Here is a 16,606-nt window from a genome sequence, read left to right as displayed (position 1 = left end):
ATGGTATCAATTTTTTTGGCTCTGGACTCCACCCATGGTATTGTCCTTCATACATATTTAATTTATCTTGTAAAAACTGAATGTACTCGAAAAATTAACCTACAAATAAATATGAAAATTTGTCAATTATGAGTCATTAGAACTAATTTCCAAATAAAAAAAAAAGGAACATTGTCGTTACGCATACCTCCAAAAAAAAGGAAATTTATCTTTCTGGCAGTCTGTCGTTATCATTGAAACCGACCCAGCCATGAACATGATGATATATTGCATAACGTTAATCAATCCCTTGGACGTTGCAGCACTCATCACTTTAATCATGGCTCCCTCCCCTTCCATTTCCACTGCGGTTCTCGCATGGGCTCTCTCTCTCATGTTCTACGGAACCTATTTAGATACGACGATCGACTTTGTGGCAGCAGCATCATCTGGATCTTCAGCACTAGAACTCGAAGCCAAGACTCTGCGGGAGAGTAGATGGTGGCAAAGTGACAACGCCAGTATTCATTCCTCGAGTCCTTGCGAGTGGTCTGGCATCATTTGCAATCTTGGTGGAAGCGTCACAGAGATCGACTTACGCGGTGCCAGTTTGGGAAGTACGTTGAAACTCAACTTTTCTTCCTTGAAAAATTTAGTCGGTCTTGTTCTGAGAGAAGCTAATCTTCAGGGGAGCATCCCACCTGAGATTGGTAATTTATCCAAACTCAAATACCTTGATCTGTCCTACAATAATCTCACGGGTGAGTTTCCTCATTCATTCAGAAACCTCACTCGTTTAGAATTGTTGGATATTTCTAAGAATCGAATCAGTGGTTGCATCCCACCCTTGTTAGGCGATCTTTTGAAACTCACCCACCTTGATCTATCCGGTAATTTTCTCAGCGATGAGTTGCCTCTTTCACTCAGAAACCTCACACACTTAGAATGGTTGGATATTTCTTCAAATAGAATTGCTGGTTTCATCCCACCTGTGTTAGGTACTCTATCTAAGCTCACCCACCTTGATCTATCCTTCAATAAACTCACTGGCGAGTTTCCTCTTTCACTTGCAAACCTCACTCGATTAGGAACATTGGATATTTCTTCAAATCAAATCAGTGGTCTCGTCCCCAAAAGCTTAGGAAATCTGACGAATCTCTATGTATTACTTTTGACCAAAAACTTCTTCACTGGACCAATCCCCTCATCTCTTGTCCTTTTAACCAATCTCACCAATTTACACATGTCTGGAAACCAGCTGAATGGCTCCATACCGGAAGAATTGGGAAATCTGAGGAACCTCATTGATTTAGATCTGGGGGAAAACAATTTCACCGGACCAATCCCTTCTTCTCTTTCACTTTTGACCAGTCTCACCCATCTGGTTTTGTCTGGAAACCAGCTCAATGGCTCCATACCCGAAGAACTAGGAAATCTGAGCTGTCTCGACCAATTATATCTAGATAGAAACAAGCTCTCCGGACCAATCCCTTCTTCTCTTTCGCTTTTAACCAATCTCAGATACCTGATTATGTCTTCTAATCAAATCAGCGGTTTTATACCGTCAGAAATGGGGCTTCTGGAGAACCTGATGAGTTTAGACCTTGGTAATAACATGCTTAATGGTCCAATCCCTTCCAATCTGTGTCGTTTAACTCTTTTGGAAGATTTGACCCTCCAGAGCAACAGACTTCATGGTCAAATCCCTTCGGCTATTGGCGATTTAACCAACTTGTACATCTTGTCCCTTGGTGAGAATCAAATCAATGGTTCTATCCCACTAGAAATAGGGAGTTTGACCAAGCTCACACATCTTGCTCTTGAAGATAACAATCTTATGGGTTCAATTCCCACAGCTATAGAAAGATTCTTTGTCTTGGAGGAGCTGTTATTGAGCAACAACTACTTAAACTGGAAGCATTCCCCATCACATCAATCACCTTTCTTGGCTAGATAATATTAATCTTAGTCATAACTATCTTAGCGGAAATATCCCTCTTGAGCTTGGGAGTTTAGCATTAAAGCTTTTGGATCTCAGCTACAATAATCTTACTGGAAAAATTCCCCAATCTATCAGCAGTAGAGATGTCAACTTGTCCTACAATTCTTTGGAGGGTCCAATTCCAGACAGTTACCGGAATCGCAGGCCTGATATTCTTATTGGCAACAAGGATCTATGCGGTGACTTCATGAATTTTCCTCCTTGCTTTCCAGCTCCTCCAGCCAGCCACAATTATTCTATTGATTCCAAAAATCAATCATTTCTGGCCAAAATTAAAATTTTTGTCCCCATCTCCATCTTCCTTGTTTTCTTATTTATTGGGGTTTCAATCCTTTGTCGACTCAAGGTTAAGAAAACCGAATCTAATTCAAGAGAAACAAGGAATGGTGATCTGTTCTCGATATGGAATTACGATGGACACATTGCATATGAAGACATCGTTGAAGCAACCGAAGATTTTGATATTAAATATTGCATTGGAACAGGTGGTTTTGGTAGCGTTTACGAAGTCAAACTACCTAGTGGTAAAGTGGTTGCTTTGAAGAAACTACATCGGTTAGAGGCAGAGAACCAAATTTTTATAGAAAGTTTCAAAAATGAAGTTAAGGTGTTGACAAATATCCGACATCGAAACATTGTAAAACTTCATGGATTTTGTTTCCATAAGTTAAGTATGTTTTTGGTTTATGAATACATGGAAAGGGAAAGCCTATTTTGTGTCCTAAGAAACGATGTCGAAGCTGTGGAATTGAATTGGGACAAGAGGGTGAACATCATCAAATGCGCAGCACATGCCTTATCTTACTTGCATCATGAATGCATACCGACCATTGTTCATCGAGATATATCAAGCAACAATATCTTATTGGACTCTAAGTTAGAGGCTTCTATTTCAGACTTTGGCACTGCTAAACTCCTTGATCCTGATTCTTCCAATCGAACATTAGTTGCCGGCACTTACGGATATATTGCTCCAGGTAAATCGTTCTTTTCATGTAGTGGCTAGGGGATGCTCCATATCATGATGACCACATTTTTTCTTAAATTTTAGTTAAAACTCATTTTTTTCTAAACTTTATTCATCTTTCCAAAACCTCTTACATCACACTCCCTGTTATTTTTCTATTCTATTAAAATAATATTTCTCTATTCTTTCTTTATTATTATTTTTTCTCTCGCTTCCCTTTACAATCTTAACTACTCAACTATTTTATCTTTTTTCTTATGTTTTGAACTATCACTATCTAACAAATATTTTAAACAAAAATTTAATTTTTTTTTTTTTTTTTGCCGGTATCAGAATATTTTCAAATTTATTACCTTTTTAGGAATAATATAATTTTTTTTCAAAATTTACCTTTTCCAGTAGTAATATTTTGTAACGATTAAATTTAAAAAATTAGTAAGAAATAGAAATATATAATTAAATTAGAAGTAAACAAATCTGGAGATATATAATTATTAGGGAATTGAAATCGTATATAGCACAATAGAAATATATGTTTGTTAATAAAAATTAGTTAATTTTTTAGTAAAAATGAATTTATTTAATATTATTGAAAGATATAAAAATATTATCTTTAACAAGCCTAAAATCAAAAGTTAATTTAGGAAACTTTTCTTCACTTTTTCATATTTTTTTACTAAAATTTGGCTAAGAATTAATTATAGAGAGGCGGATGGGATGCTCTAAGGCCCAGCCCGTAAGGCCTTTTAACAAATATTTTATTTCTTTTCTTTTAAAATAATAAGAAAAATAAATCTCTAAGCTAAGGCCTTATTTGGATTGATAAAATATTTTATATTATCTCATCTCATTTTATTATTATAATTTTTTTTAATTTTTACACAAAATATAATAAACAATTTAACTTTTTCAAATCTCAAAATAATAATAATATTAAAAAATAATATTCTAACAATATTTTATTCAAATTTTATTTTTTATCTAAAATTATCTTGTATCATCTCTGAATCCAAACCAACTCTAAAAGGCATGTAAGAATGTTATGGAATTAGAACTGTCTATGGCATTCATGTAATATACATATATATATATATATGTATGTATGTATAATTTGGGACAATTAAAAGACACATGAAAATAAAATATTCTGAAAATATTTATTCTGAGGTAGTTTTTTTATGGAAAATTAGGAAAATGATTAGACTACTCTTTTAAAATTAAGCCAACACAAAAAGTTGATAAATAACTCCTTTGTCTAAGAAGGTTTGAACCATTAATTTTAAATAAGATTCCAAACATTTGTATTAAACAGAAATACAGAATATTTAACTACCATAATAAAAAATATATATATATATATATATATTAAAAAAAAAAAAAAAAAGGAGCCCTTTTTGAATGTTTGCCTAAGACCTCACTTGGCATTGACCCGGCCCTGGCAGTAACTTATGTCTTTAATCAAATATTTATTTCATTCCTTCCTATTACTCTGCATGTGACACATAGATTTGCACATGTTCATGCTAGTTGGGTGACCCTGATGTTTCTTATATAAAAGACTAAGCCCCTCGTAAGAACATAGGATTAACACCCACGTATTACGTACCGCTAATGTGGTAGGCATGATTTTGAGGTTATGGTTCAATTTTTGAGTTTCAAATTTATTATGACTAATATATATATATATATACATGCACTAATATATACATATATATGACATATTGGTGGTGTTATGTGGGTCATGTTACAGCCATGGTGTTACAAGTAGCATTGCTCTTAATTCTTAAATGAATGGAATCATGCACTGTAGTAAGCAATCACTTCTGGCCTCTATGAAAATTTAATGTCATAAAATGTTTTGACAATTTCTTCATAACTTCAAAAGAAATTGAAAGAAAGAAGAAAATGAAATGCAATGCAGTTTTAGTAGTTTCATTTTTATATTCTTTCTATGCAGAACTTGCCTATACCATGGTGGTTACTGAAAAATGCGATGTCTATAGCTTTGGAGTAGTGGCCCTGGAAATATTAATGGGAAGACATCCGGGAGAACTCTTGACTGTACTATCATCTCAAAATGTGATGTTACATGAAATATTAGACCAACGGTTACCACCTCCAAATCATCGAGTTGCACAAGATATTTGCTTTGTTGCTACAATAACACTTGCATGCCTACGCACCAAACCAAAATCTCAGCCTACAATGAAACGTGTGTCCCAAGATTTTGTTTCCAGCAGGAAGCCTTCAGATAAGCCCCTACATGCTGTTTCACTCTTGCATCTGATTGGAGACACGAGTGAAACTCAATCGTGAAATGCTTGTTGTAAGGTTGAGTGTCTTGTTATTCGATGAACTTCCATGTTGGTGTGTGTGTGTGTGTTTGTGTGTGTCTTTCTCTATTTTTTAGTGTATGTTATGCAATATTCACGTAACATAAGTTATGAGAAATTATACAATATCATCTGGTTCGCATCTATTTCATCTGGTTTATGTTTATGACATATTTCCACTATTCACATACAGTATACTTCCAGTGGTTTTAGGCCTCATTTGTTTTTTGAGATGAGATGAGATAAAAATTGAAAGTTAGAATAAAATATTTTTTGAATATTATTTTTGTTTTAGGATTTGAAAAAGTTGAATTGTTTATTATATTCTGTGTGAAAATTTGAGAAAATTATAATGATTAGATGAAATGAGATGAAAAATTTTGTGAAAATGAACGAGACATTAGTGTATGTTATGCAATATTATTCCTATTGAATGCATAAAAGAACAAAAAAGAGAGATGGAGAACTAGTTGTTGTTAGAAGAGAGACAGAGCGAGAGAGATACGGATATCGGTCATTTCTACGATTGTAAGTGCTAGTCAATTGCTTCCACGTACAGTGTTTTGTAGTGAAAATATGCTCTGCAAAACTACGTACTGCTAGATGGCAAACCAAACAGCATGAGAAGCACAACTTACAAAGAAAAAGTAATTTTTAGCAGATTCCATTGCCTTCAATCTTGGTAGGTAGGAAGGAAGAAGGAAGTACTCGATTGCATTATTACAACGTCAAAACACAGCAAAGAGCATGATGCGAGAACATACTAATTCCAGACGCAGCTAGCATGCCACAACAAAGAGATTAATGCCTACCTATTTAGTTAATTCCGAATTCGAATGAGAATAGCTTAATAAGATCAAGGCTGTCTCCACTCAAAAACCCATTGTAAATTGCAGAAGACACGCTTCTCTGCTCTGCATCTTATGTAAAGGTTTCAGCCTGGTGGGTATAATTGCCTCTCTTTTTTTTGGAATGGGCCGGTTAGACAAGCAACGCAGCTATATATAGTTGTCAACCACCAAAAAGGTTGAATCTATTTGGTTATTCGACTCCAAATCACCTTGGGGTATTGGAGAATGTTTCATATTGATATATATATATATATATATATATATATATATTATGGAGTGACATTGGGTGGAGGACCCCCTAGCTAGGTTACGTTCCCACCCATCTGTATTAACTGCACTGGAGACTTAAGCAACTTCTTCAGGGATTGAACTATACTAGCAAAAGATGGGCGCTGAACAGAATCACTGCCAAGCAAAGTAAGAAACCAGTTAGAATTCGACCAAGATTTTAAAATTAACAATTCACTGGACAAAATGCATCCACGAACTTCCAAAAGATTTAAGTGTACATGCATGCAAAATTATGTCAAGCATTATATAGGCCAAATTCTTATATGAATATTAAATTTTGTTTCGTGTTATATTTGCTACTCGGAAGCCAATGGCATGTCGATAAGCTGCATGTTCGGCATACAAGACTCCCACGTTGTGTACAAGGTTAAGACTTTGTTGGATAAGCTGCATGTTCGGCATGATGCCATGAAGTGATGTTCTTGTCTAACCCCAAGAAATTAATTAAAAACTCAAATCCGGAAACTCAAAAAATTTAAAATATGATTGAAATACTAGAAATTGGCTAGTGGCTTCAGGCACACTTACTCAGCCCAGCATGATTCGATTAGGGAAGCCAATACTGGGGAGACATTCTGAGGGATAGCTGGCCTTCTGTTTTGGAAAGCAACAGCTCCAACAACCTGAAAGTGTGCACGATCAAATTCAATGTGTGGCAGGTGTTATGTTGATATTGATAATCACAAAAATGATTACTGACACGGAAGATTAACGGGTCAAAAGCAGAAACAAACGTTCAAAAGTAAACTATATAGATGATCTTTTGATCCTCATAGATTACCTGTGCAGGGCTTAGTCCACTCCAAGGCTGTTGCATGGTTACAAGCTCCCACAGGATCACTCCAAAACTGTAAACATCAGACTTCTCATTTGAGGGCTCTCCACGAAGGAACTCTGGAGCCATCCACTCGGGCTGAAAATAAAAGCAAGAGTGTTACATGTTGACTGATGCACTGCAAAATTTTGACCAAATTATCCGACTTTCAACAGAGGAGAAGATAATGAGCAATAGAGTTGATGAGGGTGAAAATTCATAACGACTGGGATGAAGATTCTAAAGGTTAAGCATTGTAAATAAATTTGCAGATTCTTTACAAGGAAAATAATGCCAACATTTCTACCTTTTTTTTATACTTCTGGGGTTGAGAATTTGCTTCCTCATATTCCAAGTATATGAGGCAAAATCTGTTCCCCAAATTTGCTTCTACTATAATTACGTTACAGAGAAGAGACCCTCTTCAAAAGTAAGGAACTGAATAGAGCACGCCAGGGTTATTTGTAAAGGTATGAGAGATTTTCAAACAGTTGATATTGCAAGTGAGAGAGAGGCTTACAGTTCCAGCAACAGACTTCGATGAGAAGAAAGTGTTCGCTTTGAATCTGGACAAACCAAAATCACATACCTGAGCAAAAATGCAAGAACTTTGTTATGTAACCACACCTAGAAAAGAATTCTGAAAAAAGAAAGCATCCATTCATTTGTCATTATACCTTTACTGTCCAATTTTTATCCACCAATAGATTTGGAGATTTAAGATCCCAATGCACGATAGGAGGGCTAAGACAATGAAGATAATTGACCCCCTTGGCCTGCATCCAGTATAGAGACATAAATTCTTGTTAACAGCAAGCACTATTAGCACAGCTAAAATGAGAAATAATAACTAGTACAGACCACATCCAATGCCATGCGCAACCTCCTCCTTTTATCGGTTAGTTCACCAGAAGCTGGCCTGTGTATGAGGCGGTATAGACTACCCCTGTTCCAAAACAAAATGAGGAATCATCAATGAACATCAATTATGCAACTTGCTTTGAGAAAAAGGGGGGAGAGAGAGAGAGAGAATTAAAACCCTTAAATGGTCTACCTAGGCAGATATTCTGTTACTATTGACAGATGTGGACGCTTTGTCACTGCACCCATGAAGAGAACCACATTTGGATGCCTTACACGTTTCATTATTGCCACCTGAAAACAATCTGAAAAATTAAATCTTTACCATTAAAATATTTTGATATATTTTATCATCTGCTCATTTTATAAGTTGTGGACACACAAGAAAATGCATGCAGATTTTACACTTAACAAATCGAATATACCTACCTTGAGAGGCTAAAATATATCAAAATATTATACTCTTGAGAACTGATACAACCACAATCCCTTCACAATCAATTCACAACTTTATAATAAATAAATAAAAGTCAAAGTTTAAACACATCAAATTAAAGCAAAAGTCAAAAGTAATTCCCAAAAAATTACTACTTTATTATTGAGTTGTATAAAAGTTGTGAAAGAGTTGTTTCTTTATCATTTTTCTATATTCTCATATCAATACAATAGCCAGTAAACCTGGAATGCATTTAGCGAGAACATATCAAAGGTGAAAGGTACAAGTAGACATTAGTCTTGCTGGTATTTGAAACACAAAATCCCCAATGGCATCCACATGTTGAATGTATTAGAGCAAAATCAACAAAAAATCCCAGGATTATCAAATGTGTCAAGATAAAAGATTGCAACTTTGGATCACATGAACAGCTATCACTCGCTTCAGACCATATGTCAAAGCAGCGATGTAAAGACACCGAATGGTGAACAACACATTCAAGAGTCCAAGACACAATAAATAGTTAATAAAAAGATAGAACACCCCCCCAAAAAAGGCGTCACATTTTGACTCAAACAACCTCATCACCCAGTATAGGTTTATAGTATCTAAAACTCTTCGGTTACCACGTACATACCTCTCTTAGAAACTCCTTCAATTGATCATCTTCAAAATCCTGCATGGTAAGAACCTTGACTGCTACATCCTGCAGTTGTGCAGGTGATATGTATATTACTTAATGGAGACAAAAAAATGGCATTAAAAATTAAGATAATGATATCTCACTACTGCAAGTTTAGATTCAAAATAAAATATTTCAAGAATTTGAAAACATCATAGATTGGACACGCTTAAAATTAATAAAACAGAATGACAGCAAAATGCTATAAAATAACACTAATTTATGCGTTCCTTAGATAAAACATGAAGAGTCAATGCATAAGCGCACTCTCCATCAGAATCAAACCTTAATTGATCCTCCACAAAGTTACATATCGATTACCAAATCACATGGTACAAAATACTCACCGATCCATGCCATTCAGCACGATGCACGGTCCCGAATGACCCTGCAAGGAGAACAGGATTATAATACTTGAGAATTTCATACTTAAAGAAATATAATTTTTAAAATGCTAGAGAAATGCAAAATATGTCTGATCAAGAAGTAGAGGAAGTACCAGCACCAACACGCTCCTTAATATGCAACTCATCCCATGATATCTCAAGCCAGTCCATTGCAAGAGACGGTTCGAGAATCAAGTATTCTGGGATGGTTACAGCAGGGAATCTCCCTCGACTTTCAAGTCTACTATCGACCTCCTTCATAACCAACTGGCTTGATAAGCTAATCATAGGTTGGTTGGTGCTGTTCCCTATGACTGGATTTCCAGATTCAAAAATATCTTCTTTGCAAATTGATTGTAGGACCACTTTGTCTTCACCAAGCCTGGAATATTCGTGTAGCAATGCCTCAGGAACAGAATCCTGAGATTTTGAAACATTTCCCTGGCAAAATGGTAAAATGGGACTCCGAAGTATGCAACCTTCAGCATTCCCTTCCAACTCAACAGGTGTTAGAGATGATTCCATCATTTGTGGGCCTTCTTCCCCAAAACCTGCAAGGAATTGATCATCGATCTCAACAGACAACATTTGCTATGTAGGCTTGCCATATTATTGGATACATACGCAGACATCTCATATTAGAAAATAAATGAAACGGGCTGTCTTGTTTCGACGTAGCAGAAAAATCTCAAAAGCAATGCACAAAGAATCCATGCTTTCAGTTATTTCATGATTGCAATACAGCCATTTATACCTAAGTAAGAACGGAGCGATGAAAATTTAAGGATATAATACATTAGTCCGGCCAAAAGACAACTGGAGGAGATTTCATACCACAGACAGGTTCTGACGCCAACAAAAAGAAAATTGAAACCATTTCAGCCACCTCTTTCAGAGTGTAAAAACTCAAAAGTTTAAGGTCAAGTAGAAAACAACGGGAACAACAACAAATCCAGATTTTGATGGTGAACACAGCAGAAAGTTTTTAGCCGAGGGTTTAACCAGAGAAGAATATAGTTCAAGGTACATGCACACAGGCTGTGCACAATGTTCAGATGTTTGAAACCATTTCAGCCGTACCACTTTCAGAGGGCAAAACATCAAATTCCGATTTAAAAACAAACAAACAAGAGAAACAACATCAGATCCAGACTTCAAAACAGCAAGTTTTTAGCATAGGATTTAACCTGAGAAGAATAGAGTTCAAGGTACATGCACACATATTGTACATGTTGTTTGCATGCCTCACAATCTCGTCATTTTAAGTTACATTTCATAATCATTTTAATGAAGGTTTTGTATACAGGATTTGTATTGTATTGCAAACTAAGTTATCTAAATCTTTCCCTGGTTAAAGTTATCTGGACCAAGACATCTCAATGTATCGATATAGTTACATTGACGCCTCCACCTCAATTCAATGAGTTATCCTTTGGCCCTTAATGTAAAAAGAATAAAAATCAATAGCAAAAAAACTGTCCAAGGTATGCAAAATGTATCACACCTGAAAACAGAGGATTTATGGGAGGAGCACGCATGTGATCTGAATTCATAATTTGACAAGATGATGCACTATCCATGTAAGGTTGTTGGGATTCTTTTAGATGAGAACTTTGAAATGGTGAAGGCATTGAAGAAAGTGATCCTCCATTGATTGAGGAATCTGGACCATGAACATTTCCTGGTTGCCCAACTAGATCAACTACATACTCCCTGTCAAAAAATCAACATAAAACAACAAGGCATGGTAGCTAATACATGCAAAAAATAATAGCTAAATAAAAAAGTTCAAGCTGGTAGAGCATCAAACATGATACACCTTAATAATGAGTACGCATCTATTAATTTGCACCATCATTGGATTGAAGATAGCAAACATAAGTGCACAAACTTGAGAATGACCAATGTTAAGGTCAGAATTGTTTAGCCAAACAAAACGATATGGCTCAAGGAACGAATTGAATTTCTAATTGCAATATTTGGAAGAAATTAATATGCCTAATCATCTTGTGGCCATTTCGGATTTTAAAGAACCTTCAAATTTTATTCGCAAGAAATGAGACATGGAAGAGCAGATAATGTGTCAAACCTTGAGGACTGTTTGTTGTCCTCTACTTTGACGAGGCAAGAAGAGCGATGATCAGCTGCACAGTACTTGCAACCTCGAGCTATGCGGCATGGCAAACCTATGTAGTCTGCCAATTTCTGTAGGGGAAAAATATACCACCCATTCAGTAATCTGTATTATTACCAAAAAATAAACAAGACACAGATTAATTATGTCTCCTAATTTGAACTTGAAGAATGATCCAGCCATCATTACACTCATGTCCCCACCAAAACTGAGAAAGAGAACAAAAAACGTACGTGGCCAAAAGTAATTTTGTATTGTACTTTATACATTTTGCTGATAAAAAATAGTTTTAAAGAGAGCAAAATTTTAATCTGAACATATCCATTAGAAACATATGTGATCAAAGAAGCTGTCATCTGAACACATACATTAGAAATAAATGTGATCACAGAAACCTCAAGGACACTGAATAACAGATACATATTCAATGCATGGTGTTTAGCAACCTTATCTGCACGCCACAGGAGTTAACTGGAACTGCCTTTCTGATAATACAACATATATATTGGACTCAGCTGTTCAATGCCACTCTAAACACATAATGTGAAGAAACTGGTATGTTACACTATTTGACCAGGAGCATGCACTGTGTAGCAAAACTACAGAATTACTAGGCAATCAGACACCATTGGTCTCACTATCCAAGCGAAGATCAAAATCTCAAGGATCCCAGTGTTCTGATTAAGCTTGCATAACTTTAACCTTCAAACCTGCCAACTGGTAACTTCTTCAGAATACCACGTCCAAAAGAACATTACAACAATGAACCTATCTATATTTAGTGTGGGAAAGACTTCTCAAAACCAGTTAAGTGAACTTGCGACTTAATTAAAAAAATAAATAAAAAAGAAGTCAAATTCGTGAACCTAACTGCATGGTGCATTCCATCACCTTGAAAAGAATGGCACGATGCCTGCAAAGTCCGATAGAAAGACTGCCAATAGGGAGCACAATGCATTGCTGAAATTCCCTCAATCTCTCGCTAACTAATTTCCAGCGCATGTGGATATCTCCTTGCTCCACTGGAAAAGTGCCCCTTCAAAATTGGGAAAATTTGAATCACTTAAAATTCATAAGCCAATAAACTATCTTCATTGTTCAAATTTACCAGGGCCCCCCCCCCCCCCCAAAAAAAAAAAAAGACAAAAAGGTTGAAACCTACCCCATGTAGATAGCAACAAGTTTGCCTAGCTTCTCCACCAACATTAAGGTATTCTCTGAAGCACAATACAATTCTTGAGCTTTATCTTCAAGTTCCTTAAGGCGAGAGTCCCCACGTCTATCAACAAGCACCACCTCCATAGACGTTTCACTGGGGTCAATTGCTTTAAGCGACATCAATGGTGGCAGCCGCCTACCTTCCTCCGCATCATTACACATCAGCCACAGATACGGATTCATTCCCAATATGTTATAGAAACCGTCTGATATCTTGTCAGTGTAAGACAAGCAACCACTAACCTGAACAACAAGCAAATTAAACTCACATTCGTTGAAAGATGATTTAAATTTTAGAGGAAGTTAAACGCTTAAAACATTCCAAATAGCGGCCGGTAGAGCTAGCTAATTCAATAAAAGTTAAAAGCGTTACTAAGTAACTCACAATGATCACAGGTAATTAACTTTAATAGTATAGCAATATATTTGTAAGGCCCCATGGGCCATGGCTAAGTAGATGGAATGAAGCAGTATATAAATTCTAGATAGGAGCTCAATGTGTAAAATAATAACGGGTAAGCATGCATGCGAGGCCTAGAGAGAGTACCCAGAGACGATATGAAACAGTTTCCGCATCCGAAGCCAGCACCGGTCCACCCTCAACCATGAGCAAGGGCTCACAAGTGAGACTGGCTTGAGAAGCAAGCCTCCTAGCAAGAGTAAGCTGCAGATTGTGACTCTCCCTCACCCTCTTTGCCAAGCTATCCCCACGTGTCTCCACCACCACCACCACCTCCTCCTCCTCCTCCTCCTCCTCTTGCCTCGTAGTCGTGGTCGAGTCCTTAACGTTATTGCTGGAAAAATTTCCATCCAACGTCGTCGTCCCGGAAAACAAACTCCCTGCATAGCTGCTACCCACACTGGAGAGCCTCGGCAGGGAGACCTGGCGATCGAAATTCCTGTCAATAGCCCGATCCTTCACGGTCTCCGCGTCATGGGGAAGCAAAAGCTCGCGGTCCTCCTCGTCACGTGACAACCTCAAAGCCCTCGACGACGACTTCACGTGAGAGGACTGCTCCTCCTTTCTCTCAACCAACCAGTCACAAAAGGCCGCAAATTGCTGCTTCTTGGTTTGGAACCTGTCGCCGCGCGTGAAAAGATCGGATACAGCTGAGATGTTCTTCTTGGCGACCGTGAACGACCCGCCCTTAGATGACTTTGGGTCGCTTTCGATGTTAAAGGTTTCTTTGCTTGTACATGCGGAGCCGGTGACTTTCTTCTTCTGCTCGTGATCCAATAGTTGCTTGGACGAAGACGGCTCGAAACTCCGGTCCGGGAATTGCCTGGGGAAGAAGTAAGTCGTTTTGTGAGGCATTCTTTCACGTGTTCACAAACTCGCACGTACTCACGAGCACACTTCGTTGACTCTCTCTCTCTCTCTACCTTGAGTATCAAAGGAAATGGAAACCCGACTGAACGGCAATCCCTGTGAATCTCTTTCGCAGTCTTCAAGTTTGAAGTCACACGTACGTACGAACGTAAGGAAGTAAGCACGCGTTCCACCTCCAAAACCCAAACGGACCATCAACAGAACCACCAAATCCTCCAGAACTTTGCTTCACTACAAAGAAACAAAAACTAAACTCCACTTTCAAAAACAATGAATTTTTTTCTTCTCTTTCTGAGCCGGACTTCAAACGCGATCTCGGAGCCAACAGCTTGAGACTGGAAGAAGAGAGAGTAGAAACGCTGCCTATTGGATAGCAAAAGGCGGTGGTTTGGAAGAGGAAGAGAAGGAAGCGCACTGTGACGTTGGGTGTGTATTTTAAGCAGGGGGGCCGAAGAGAACGAATCGAATCGGTGGGAAATTGAATTAACAAAACAATAAGAAAGAGGAACTAACGGGCGCAGGGAGTGTGGATGCGCACCTTTTGTAGCAAGAGCACACGTTAACTCTAGGACGAGGGACTTTGCGACACGTAGTATTTAGGCACAGGTCCACAGGATGTGCGCAATGTGCATCTTGAGTAGGCTAGATGAGCTAGAATCCAACCTTTGGAAGAAAAATGCTAAATGTACGTAAAAACTTAAAAAAAAACTTATTTTTTCACGTTTGATCATACCCTGAAAATCATAAAATTTGAAATTTAAATTTAAAAAATATAAATAAAATGAATTTTATAAATAAAAATAAAAATAAAAATATATATAACGTTACTCGTGATGAAAAAAAAAAAGGAAAACGGGAGTGCCGGTATTGGTTTTATTGGTGGGAAGTTGGGGACTTTCAGTATGGAAAATCGAAAATTAATTATGGTTAGATCGGGCAGATCTCAGCCGTCAAATAAATATATATTTATGAGCTTGGAGTCTTCTTCGTCTTTTTGTTGAGTTTATTTTTTAATACGACAGCATGTGACGGGTTGTTGGGGTTGATATACAGTTTGTTGTCTATGCTGTAAAGGCAGTTTGCTAATAATAACACCTTTGGTTTCGTAAACTACATCCCCTTCCCTCCCTCCTCACTAGCTCTGTTCTGTCTATATATCCTTTTCGGTGTTTGTGACGTCGTCTTTGGACATTATCCACTTCTTTTTCTTTTTTCTAACGTCTTTGTGCGTATAAATTAAGATTTTTTTTTTTTTTTTATGTACATATTTTGACTGGCTAGTTTGATTTAGACCATGCTCGTTTTGATCGTGAGAAATACTGAAAGGAACAGTTCTTTTCATCTCTCTTTGATCTAAAAACTAATTCCCATGACTGCTTTGCTTTATGCATGTCTCGTGGAGTCTAAAGATCATCAAATTTACACATGTTGATGTTGGGTTTGGGTTTGTCCTGTGATTTTAGTGGTAATGTTTGCATATCGGTCAATATTTTTTTTTTTTTTTGAAAGGTCATATCGGTCAATATTGATGGGCTTGATTGAGATGACACTATAAGAAAAACGAGTTTTTTGACTAATTTATTGTAATTAAAAGATTTTTTACAATCAATTTTAACTATTAATAGTCATTTTATTAGAATTAATTGGTCGCAAATAAACAGTTTTCTTATAGTGTAGAATTTGAGTAGGGCATTTTATTTACTAATAAGAACGATAACATAAATCTATTTGTAAGTATATTTATTAATACCTATATAGCATATGATATATTTTAATTAAATGTATTGAAATATAGTGCAAGTTTTGGACTTCTAGTTTGATACCATATAAAATTATTATTTGTTTCAAAAATTTAAGACTAGAAGAATATGTAGATTTATACATTTAAATTATGTTTTTATGTTCCTTTTATGTGTGGGCCAAATTCTCTCTTAATGAGTGAGTCTAATATATAAATATTTAATTAAATAAGATAGAGTATAAAGTAAGAGATCAAATTCATGACTCATGCTCTAATACCATATAAAAGTAATATTTTTAAAAAATAAATTAAGTTGATAAAAAATAAATTGTATTATTTATATTGTATCTGAACAATTTTACTGTAACATATTTTGTTCGAAACAAAATTTAATAGAGATGATGACCATAAACAAACCTGTGGGTAGGATTGTAAATCGGTCCGGTCCGGCCCGATGATGGATCTCCATCATTTATGATTTATGATGAAAACTACATGGTTTTCCTTAGCCCCGACAGAATTATTTACACCCTACCCGATGTTATGGAGCAGAATTTATATTTTAGAGCAAATTGTGCTCT

At 36.5% G+C, this 16,606-nt stretch overlaps 1 protein-coding gene and 1 pseudogene across 1 annotated transcript; one reads left to right on the top strand and one right to left on the bottom strand.

The window, feature by feature from the left end:
- The first annotated feature begins 319 nt into the window (after positions 1 to 319).
- LOC108979311 lies at positions 320 to 5,489 on the top strand (annotated as a pseudogene).
- Positions 5,490 to 5,814: 325 nt separating this feature from the next.
- LOC108979308 (serine/threonine-protein kinase CTR1-like) lies at positions 5,815 to 14,767 on the bottom strand. The gene is made up of 15 exons (XM_018949967.2): positions 13,502 to 14,767; positions 12,899 to 13,197; positions 12,628 to 12,772; positions 11,692 to 11,807; positions 11,107 to 11,315; positions 9,716 to 10,153; positions 9,564 to 9,604; positions 9,172 to 9,240; positions 8,292 to 8,392; positions 8,099 to 8,183; positions 7,915 to 8,013; positions 7,758 to 7,826; positions 7,205 to 7,336; positions 6,952 to 7,046; positions 5,815 to 6,537 (listed from the first exon to the last, which is right to left on the bottom strand). The coding sequence occupies exons 1-15, from the start codon at positions 14,267 to 14,269 to the stop codon at positions 6,435 to 6,437; spliced, it is 2,769 nt and encodes a 922-aa protein (XP_018805512.2). The 5' UTR covers positions 14,270 to 14,767; the 3' UTR covers positions 5,815 to 6,434.
- Positions 14,768 to 16,606: the final 1,839 nt, after the last annotated feature.

The sequence above is a fragment of the Juglans regia genome, chromosome 11 (genome assembly GCF_001411555.2).
Source record: "Juglans regia cultivar Chandler chromosome 11, Walnut 2.0, whole genome shotgun sequence".
NCBI classification, from domain to species: Eukaryota; Viridiplantae; Streptophyta; class Magnoliopsida; order Fagales; family Juglandaceae; genus Juglans; species Juglans regia.
The sequence above is the reverse complement of the archived record's forward strand: the minus strand, read 5'-3'. Positions and strand labels throughout refer to the sequence as shown.

Coding starts and splice junctions, on each gene's coding strand:
- LOC108979308 (XM_018949967.2), bottom strand. CDS start 14,269: ATGCCTCACAAAACGACTTACTTCTTCCCCAGGCAATTCCCGGACCGG. Junction 9,241..9,563: donor GTGCTGAATGGCATGGATCG/GTGAGTATTTTG, acceptor GCACAACTGCAG/GATGTAGCAGTCAAGGTTCT. Junction 7,047..7,204: donor GTGGACTAAGCCCTGCACAG/GTAATCTATGAG, acceptor GCACACTTTCAG/GTTGTTGGAGCTGTTGCTTT.